Source organism: Austrofundulus limnaeus, unplaced genomic scaffold, assembly GCF_001266775.1.
Source record: "Austrofundulus limnaeus strain Quisiro unplaced genomic scaffold, Austrofundulus_limnaeus-1.0 Scaffold115, whole genome shotgun sequence".
NCBI classification, from domain to species: domain Eukaryota; kingdom Metazoa; phylum Chordata; class Actinopteri; order Cyprinodontiformes; family Rivulidae; genus Austrofundulus; species Austrofundulus limnaeus.
The window spans coordinates 975,838-985,142 of record NW_013952517.1 but is presented as its reverse complement, the minus strand read 5'-3'; the positions used below and the strand labels follow the sequence as shown (position 1 = coordinate 985,142).

Sequence of the window (9,305 nt, the reverse complement as noted above, 5' to 3'; positions counted from 1 at the left end):
GAACATTAAAGCAAACCAGCCAAACTGGGACTATCCTTCCATTTTTTTTCTATACCTTTTCCATGCAGAYTTACAGGAACTTCTCTCCCCACAGACTGGCTGCAGGTGGGAAGCAAACCAGCAACCTTTGTCTGTGAAGAAACCGCTCTGTCCACTGCACAACCATGACAAACTGAAAAGTCACTAAAATATACAATTAGCAATGCAGTAATTTAAAAACAGGCAATGAAAAGCTAAAATCTGCAAACTGGTGAAGTTAGCATAACTACAGCTAATAGCCAAGAGTTAGCTATTAGCATAACTACAGCTAATAGCTAACTTGGCTAAAAGATAAACATAAGATGCATGCTGCACAATGATCGCAAGTGAAAACAAAATTAAAAATACCATTATACACAGTAGTAGCATTTCTAAACGAAGTGCAAACAGACTTTACTTTGTATTTCTTGGGCAACATTTCATAAAATAAATCCACAATCAGACATTTCAGGATTCTTTTAATGAATATGCAAAAAACTTGGGACACGTTTCGTGGCACAAATGCACTTCGACAAGTTTTCAAATGGAACAAAGAGAGACAAAAAATATATATATAAAACTTTTATAATACACACATTTATAGTACTTAAATAAACAAAACTCCGGACGAAGTTAACCCACACTTGAGAACAGAACCATTTAAATAACTTGACTTTTCAACAAAGAGGGTTAACACTTTTATAAATGAGTGCAAATGTTTACAATTTAACAAGGAAAATTAAGACAAAAAATAAAACAACAACAAACAAGTCCACAGTTACAGTATGAGGGTCTTGTTTGTTTTTTCTACTCACGTGTGCTTTGAATCAGTCACTTTAAGTTCAAGTAAAAATGTTTTACTACAAAAAACATGTTCTCATGGAGGTTTGACTTTCACTCTTTTGTTTTTATTTTCGTTATTTTGTTCCTCGAATCCTGCGCGTCCCGAGTCATGGCTCTGTTTTTAATAATCCCAGGACACTCTGGAGGAGACACACTCTCTCTCACACACACACACAGTTCATCTCTGAAGAATGTAAAAGTATTTCAGTATGTACAAAGAGCTCGAACACTCTTCTTTCCCTTTCAGGTACAGTAGTAAATATTGCAACTTTAACATCTTTGTTCGTCYGAATGATCCTCGTTTGTTCGCCGACTGCTGAGTCATTGTCAGGATTTTATGAATCTGTATCAGAAGAAAAACAACACAAATATTTAGAAACCAAAACAGAACGTCATTTACATTAAAAAAAGATAATATGAGAGAGACAGCACTCCAGAGTTTTTAAACGTGGGCTTAGATCTGTTTTAATGAGGTCGTTCATTTACAGAGGGCTGCGAAAGTTTGGGCAGCCTTGTTAACTTTCCTGATTTACCTTTATAAATCATTGATTGTTTAAAAAAGTTAAATATATCATATAGGGGACAAACACAGTGATATTTGAGAAGTGAAATGAAGTTATGATTTACAGAAAGTGTGCAATAATTGGTTAAACAAAATTAGGCAGGTGCATAAATTTGAGCACCAAAAACAAACAAACAAAAAAACCCTTAACTCAATATTTAGTAGCTCCTCCTTTCACAGAAACAACATTCTCTAAACACTTCCTACAGCTTCTAATGAGAGTCTGGATTGTGGCTGAAGGTATTTTAGACCATTCTTCTTTACAAAACATCTCTAGTTCATTCAGGTTTGGTGATTTCTGAGCATGGACAGCTCTCTTTAAGTGACACCACAGATTTTCAATAATATTCAGGTCTGAGGACTGAGATGGCCATTCCAGAACGTTGTACTTGTTCCTCTGCATGAATGCATTAGTAGATTTTGAGCAGTGTTTAGGGTCGTTGTCTTGTTGGAAGATGCAGCCCCAGCTTCAGCAGCTTCAGCTTTGTCACTGATTCCTGGAAATTGGTCTCCAGAATCTGCTGATATTGGTTGGAATCCATGCRTCCCTCAACTTTAACAAGATTCCCAGTCCCTGTACTGGCCACACAGCCCCACAGCATGATGGAACACATTTCACTGTAGGTAGCAGGTGTTTCTCTTGGAGTGCTGTGTTCTTTTCCTCCATGCAGAACGGCCCTTGTTCTGCCCAAATAACTATTTTAGTTTCATCAGTCCACAGCACCTTATTCCAAAATGAAGCTGGCTTGTCCAAATGTGCTTTAGCAAACCTCAAGCAGCTCTGTTTGTGATGTGGGCGGAGAAAAGGCTTCCTCTGCATCACTCTCCCATACAGCATCTCCTTGTGTAAAGTGTGCTGAATAGTTGAACGATGCACAGTGACTCCATCAGCAGCAAGATGATGATGTAGGTCTTTGGTGCTGGTCTGTGGGTTGACTCTGACTGTTCTCAACATCCTTCACTTCTGTTTATTCCAGATTTATCTTGGTCTGCCACTTCCAGCCTTGACTTGAACTGTGCCTGTGGTCATCCATTTTCTCACAGTGTTTCTCACAGTGGAGACTGAAAGCTGAAATCTCTCAGATAGCTTTCTGTATCCTTCCCCTAAACCATGACGGTGAACAGTCTTTGTTTTCAGCTCATTTGAAAGTTGTTTTCAGACTCCCATGCTGTGACACTTCAGTGAAGATGCAAATAGGAGAAAAACTTACAACTGCCCCCCTTAAATACCCTTTCTCATAATTGGAGTCACTGTATATGGAGGTCAAGGGTCRCTGAACTTACCAAACCAAATTTGAGTTCCAATAATTAGTTCTAAAGGTTTTGAAATCAATAAAATGAAAACGGTGCCCAAATTTATGCACCTGCCTAATTTTGTTTAACCAGTTACTGCACACTTTCTGTAAATCATATCAACTTCATTTCACTTCTCTAATATCACCGTGTTTGTCCCCTATATGATATATTTAACAGATTTTTTTATCCAAACAATCAATGATTTATAAAGGTAAATCAGGAAAATTAACAAGGCTGCCCAAACTTTCGCACCCCACTGTAATTTAATTTAATTTGTCTCTATGTAACAGTGTTCATATTTTTCCATTTAAAAATAACTGCTTTGAAAAAAATATTATCTAAGCAACTATTCTAGTGTAAATTATGTTTAAGTAACAACTAACAGGCAGCCAGACAAGAAATCTAACAATAACTAGAGAAATTACATTTCCTGCAAAAATGCTAGTGTGACTGCTTCTTGCTGAAAATGTAACCTCCTGAAATTGAGCTGAAAATATTTAATAGCGAAAAGTGTTAATGCAAGTTCAAATTTAAATAGTTGAAAGAAGCAAAAAAAGCCTAACTTTGCAGAAAAACAGTAAAAAGGAGCAAAATATAATTGAAAAAGAAAAAAACTGCTAAAAGCTAAAATAGCTGTATAGAGCAGAAAACATCTGTAAGAAGCATAAATACCACAAATTTGCAGAAAAAAAAGCACAAACACTAGAAAACAAGCAAAAGAATATCCAAAAGAAGTAGATCTATAGCTAAAATAGCAAACAAAGCTAAAATTAGCATAAAATAAGCTAAATGTAGCAGCCAGAAGTTGTAATTAGCACCCAAATAGTGAAAGAAATTTAAAATAAACAGAAAAAAATGCACAAAAGTACTAAAAAAAACAGCCTAAATTTTCAGTAAAACAGCTAAAAAGTAGCTGGAAATATTTTAATTAGCATAATGAACCATGAGGAGCTTAAGGTTATAATAGCTACAAACACTGTGTATTTAGTTTAGAAAAAGCTCACTTTAGTTAATAACAGCTGGAAATTAGCTAAAGTTGCAGCAAATAGATGAAAATACCAGAAGGCACATGTAAGGAGCAGAATTAGAACAAGTTTGCAGAAAAAAGCACAAAAAAGTAGGAAAAAAAACAGAAGAAGAGTAGAATAAAGGTAAATTTTAGCTGAAATAGCAGAAAAAAGCTCAAATGAGCAAAAACGTAGCAATAATTATCCGAAGGAAGTTAAAAAGGGCAGAACCAGAAGAAAACGTGTAAAGTCTGTAAAGATTTAGAAACATTTTAAAGGATTTTAAGGATGTTGAAAACAGCTCCATTTATTTTCAATGGCAAAAAATTGGCTAAAAAAGGGAAATAGCTGAAAAAGTAAAAATAGCCGAAATACCAAATGTCATAGCAGGATTGTCATAAATGAGCTGCACATTTTGATACATGAATTGTTGAAATACCACAAAAACTGTRGCACTGAGTTAGATGCTGAAAAGCATACGGAAGAAAAAAATGATCTCAGTAGTGTGATTAGCTCATCTGTAACGACTGAATGACTCTTACCTATGACTTCAGGTGTATCATCAGCCAGGGATTCAGAGTTCATAACATACTTCTTGCCAAATATCTGCAACATCTGGTCAAAAAACTTGCACTCCTGTCTCTCTCCTCTGAAAATACGACACAACGTTAGAATAAAACCTGCAATTAAAAACAACCAATCAGATGCTTTCATCAGTGGACTGGGCTTACTGTCGTCCTTCCAGGAAGTGTTTGAAGGTGGCCCTCAGCCTCTTGATCCTGGACTGGCACTGCTCAGGCGTGCGCTGGTAGCCCTGGCTGGTCATGGCCTGAGAGATCTGCTTGTACATGTGTTTGTTCTTGGCGGTGCTCTTCATATTCTCCTGGATCTCCTCGCTCCCCCAGATGTCCAGCAGGGTCTGGGTCTCCCTGTCGCCCCATGCCTGTTTGGAGCTGTCGGACGTCCACTGGTTTCCTGCAGCGGCTGAGCCTGCCAGATCAAAATAAAATATCGATAAACATCTAGCAGGTTTAAAGGAGATTTTAAGATAAAGTTTAAAAAAATAAGTGTTCTGTGCAACAACCTTTCGCTTGGCTCGGTTCAGACACGCAGTCGTCGTCTTCAACGCCAGGTGATGTTTCGGCAACAGATTCGTCCACACTCAACTCCTTCCTGAAGATCTTATCCATCTCGTTATAGAATTTAAATTCTGCCCTGAAATTAAATACAAAATAAAGAATTTAAAACTAAATACATCCCATTTTCTCAGAGCAACTTTAAACTAAAGGTGTCACAAAATAAACGAGAGAATTTGCATTAAATGAGAAAACTGTTATAACTTAATGCTAAAAGCTAAAAAAATGAAACCAGACTAAAATAGCTTTTAAAAAAGTAGCTGAAATTAGCACAAAAAAAATAGAAAAGAGCATGTCTGCAGAATTAAGCAATAAGAAGTTAAGGTTTTAGAAAAAAGGTGAATTTAGCCAACACTCCAATTAAGCTAAAAACACAAAAACAGCTGAAATAAGCAGAAAACAGCTGGAAGCAGCACAAAAAATGCATTTAGCAGAATAGCAGAAAAGATCAGAACGATAGCTAAAAAAAAGCAGGAAAAAGCTAAAATCAGCTAATTAGAAGCTGAAGGAAGAGGAAATTGGCTCAAAGAAGAAAAGCAGAACTAGAACAAAAGGTAAAAAGTAAAAATTTATAAATACTTTAAGGATCTTGAAGACCGCTCCAGTCGTTTTCTATGAGAAAAACAAGGCAGAAAAAGCTAAAAATCTCAAAAATTTTGGATTATTGAAGTACCAGAGATGATAACAGGAATGCCCTGAACTAATTGAATGGTTTGATATTTAAATTGTAAAAATAACACAAAAATTGCAGAACGAGATAAATCCTGAAAAACTTACAGGGGAAAAAATGATCTCATTAGCATGAGACAAATGTGTTTATAAGGAACCTACAAGAAAAGGCTCCTTGTGTACCGGATGAATAAAAACGTTGGTTTTGTCACTAACTTTTCGTGGACGAAGCCGTATTTTAGGCGCTTTATGCGAGTGTAGCACTGCTCTGTGGTCCGGATGAACCCGTGGTTGCCCATCTTCTCCGAGATGTAATCAAACACGTGTCGGTTCTTCAGGCAGCCCCTCAGGGTCAGCTGCACGTCGTTCTCGCCCCAGATCTCCAGCAGCGTGCGGGTCTCCAGGTCCGACCAGGGCATCTTTCTGCTCATGTCGGTCAGGAGGTGGCTGGTTGAGGGCTGCTCAACTAAAACAGGAAACCGGAGTTTTGAGTAATGAATGACGCTGCGTCCTGCGTTATTTAAACAGATTAAACCTACATAAGCCAGGATCGGCATCCATGAGGTGGTCTAATGCAGCGTCAGCCACAGAGCTGTCAGCATCAGTAAACATCAGGTCATCACCGAGCACCGGGGCAAGAAGGTTAAAGTACCGGAACGCCGTGGGTCGCCCTCCATTTCTGGGAAACACAAACTCTTAGTCAGAAGAAAACAGCACGCTGCTAATACTAAACCCAGTCGTTAAATTAACCTCCGGTTGTTGCAGTGTCGTCGGTACGTCTTCTTCAGACGCCTGATCCGRGTCTGACACTGCTCCGCGGTCCTCAGGTAGCCCAGCGCCGCCATTTTCTCTGCAATCTCTGCAAATATGTGCCCGTTGCGGACGCAGGTCTTCAGGCTGTGCTGCACGTCRTCAGCGGCCCACACCTCCACCAGAGCCATCGTCTCCTCGTCCGTCCACGGTGCGTTCAGGCCGTCCGTAACTCCTGCAGCGGGCACAACCAAAACATCCAGTTATAGGAGGGTAGCCTTTTAGTAAGGTGGACATGTGTAAAAATATCCGACTGGTACCTGGATCCAGGTCGGCTTGCTCGTCCTGTTCATCGTACTCGTCTAGAGAAGTTACCTCCTGTCCCAGGATTTCTTCCAGATGGGGGTAGAACTTATAATCTACTTTTTTCCCACTTCTAATAAAAAAATAAAACAGTGGTGTTTGTATTGGATTTAAAAAAAAAAAGAAAACAGAGAGAGAGCTCACTTTTTCCTCTCGTAGCCCTGCTGGAAGATGATCCTCAGGGACTTGACCTTTGAGTGGCACTGATCTGGGGTTTTGGAGAAGCCGAGGTCGTGCAGCCGCTCGGAGATCTCCGAGTAAACRTGCCCGTTTTGGATGAAACCCCCGAGCGCCTTCTGAACGTTCTCCTCGCCCCAGATCTCCATAAGGGCTTGCGTCTCCTTTTCTGACCACGAGCCATCCGCTGCTTCTTCTGTCGACTCTCTGGCTTCTGTGTCTAACGTTAGACACAAAATACTTCAGGATTCTCTTAATCTCACATGAAGTACTGCAATCATTTTAAAATAGCCACTACAGCCTGAACTAGGGCTGTGTATTGGCATGAATGTGGTGATTTGATACAATACATCAGGATATAGTGCGATACTGTAAGCAAGGCGATATATTGATATTTTTTTCCACCAAAAATTCAATTTCTAAAAAAAATCTCTATGTTTTATATGATTAGTCACACAGTGCTAATATTTGAGCTAGCATTAAACTCTCTGTCTCTTTAGGAGTGCAGCCAAATGTCGGACTGACTGCTGCCCACTAGTGGTTGGAGGCTAAATTACAACACAAGAAAGAAGCGGTGGAAAATCGACAAAGTGCTTTAGAGCAGTGGTTCCCAAACTTTTTATCTTCTGACCCACAAACTATCCATGGCAAAAACTTGTGACCCCAAATATTACTGATCCGAGTACACGAACTTCATTAATAACCCTAAAAACACAGGCTTTTGACAATCTTAACAGCTTGTACACAAATGTAAATACTTATTCATMCTTATTTTGTGTTTTTGTAATARTTATAGGGAAAATATTACCTCAGCAATTGTTTTATTACCCTTTAAACTGATTTCTGGAGATTATCCAAGGTGCTTCATGACCCATAATTGGGTCCCAAGCACAACTTTGTGAACCAAAGTACAATGGTTCCCAAACTTTTCAGCTTTTGACCCACAAAATAACAGTAGCAAAGACCTGTGGCCCCAGCTATTTTTGGATGATAAACATTTGTATCAGGTCAACAAAACATGGGCATAGTAACAATATTTTTTTACTACATTTATCCATTTTAAATATACAGTACTAACCTCACTCCTTTGTAACAACTAAGACAAAAATGTAATTAATTCAGAAAATCTTTTCAGGACCCCATCTTGATGTTTCGGGACCCCCCACTTTGGGTCCCGACCTCAACTTTGGGAAACACTGCTTTAGAGAATCGAGTATCAGGAAATGAAATATCACAACATTTTCTTACACGGCTAGCCTCCACTGGATTATTTTCATATAAATTCATTAGAAAACACATCAGAATTATTGAAAATTACAGTACAATCATTAAATAAAAGAACAAACAGCAGATATTGTTTAGTTTTAAAGAACAAATGCAGCTGGTTTACCATTTTCAGCTACTGACTCTTGGTTGGAGTCTTCTGATATTTCAATGGAGTCGGTCACCACGGCGGACGACGTTGACGGCTGCTTCTCCAGAATTTGTTCCAGCAGATCGTAGAATTTAAAGTCGACTCGATCCGTCCCTGATGAACTGTGGGAGCCAGAGCCACAGGAGTGAGAACACAGAGAAAACAAATGAGCTGAAAGCAACAAACGAATAAATGTTTTCACCTCATGTTTTCTTTACACTGGCGATAGTTCGATTTCAGCCGTTTGATCCGGGTGTGGCACTGCTCAGGGGTGCGGGTGTAACCGTTGGCGTTGAGTTTCTCGGAGACTTCGCCGAAGATTTGACCGTTGTGCGGGTAGCGCCTCGAACCCTGCTGGACCTGGGGGGAGATTTAAAGCTCACGATCATCGCGTCTGAACAAGACTAGTTTCGAAATAAATCCCTCAAATATTTGCTTTTCTTACCTGAGTTTCTCCCCAAATCTCCAGCAGGATGATGGTCTCTTTGTCGGACCACGGCACCTTCTTYCGGTCTTCCTGAACTCCCATGATGGACTCTGTGGAGACACACGGAAACCATAAATAATGTAAGCAACTATTTTCAGTGCTGTATTGACTGAATGTCTAAAGCACCTTCCAGTGTAGTAAAGGTCAGCAACAGGACAGAAATCATAAATAAGTTAAGACATATCACACTTTATTAAAAATGCAGAAACAAAGAGGGAAAAGTTCGACCTTCGCTGTTCACACAAAAATTAAAAAGGTAAGAAAAATTAATCAATAAAGAAAAATAAAGTTTAGAGGTTTATTGGTCAGCAGAAGTTCATCATTCTACAAAGAGATTCTTCACATGTGGAAAACGAGTTCCAGAAAACAGGTCAGAACTAGGGGTGTCCCGATACCGTTTTTTTCAAGACTGAGTACAAGTACGAGTACTTCAGTTTAGGTACTCACCGATACAGATACTGATACCAAAGTAGCGGGTTTCATGTGGATTATCTGTTCAACTTGTTGAATATTAAACAGAAAGAAAATGAAATGCAATTATCATAGAAAAATTGATGGGTAAATATTATGTTTGACAATAAAA

At 39.0% G+C, this 9,305-nt stretch overlaps 1 protein-coding gene across 3 annotated transcripts in view; it reads right to left on the bottom strand.

Moving 5' to 3' along the window:
* Positions 1-480: 480 nt before the first annotated feature.
* zgc:113263 (uncharacterized) overlaps positions 481-9,305 on the bottom strand; it is a 26,373-nt gene continuing 17,548 nt past the window's right edge. The window contains exons 13-25 of one of the 3 annotated variants that reach the window (XR_001310708.1): positions 8,681-8,772; positions 8,438-8,595; positions 8,212-8,357; positions 6,789-7,041; positions 6,602-6,717; positions 6,282-6,516; positions 6,071-6,210; positions 5,748-5,997; positions 5,442-5,474; positions 4,811-4,941; positions 4,466-4,716; positions 4,269-4,375; positions 481-1,204 (exon numbers count right to left, since the gene is read on the bottom strand). Coding sequence is in view for 2 of the 3 variants with exons in the window: in XM_014014495.1 (XP_013869949.1) it covers positions 1,197-1,204; positions 4,269-4,375; positions 4,458-4,716; positions 4,811-4,941; positions 5,442-5,474; positions 5,748-5,997; positions 6,071-6,210; positions 6,282-6,516; positions 6,602-6,717; positions 6,789-7,041; positions 8,212-8,357; positions 8,438-8,595; positions 8,681-8,772 (1,928 nt within the window). In the remaining variant the exon portion in view is untranslated. Of the gene's footprint in view, positions 1,205-4,268; positions 4,376-4,457; positions 4,717-4,810; positions 4,942-5,441; positions 5,475-5,747; positions 5,998-6,070; positions 6,211-6,281; positions 6,517-6,601; positions 6,718-6,788; positions 7,042-8,211; positions 8,358-8,437; positions 8,596-8,680; positions 8,773-9,305 lie in introns of all 3 variants that reach the window. The other 2 variants (XM_014014495.1, XM_014014496.1) reach the window with 2 other exon arrangements.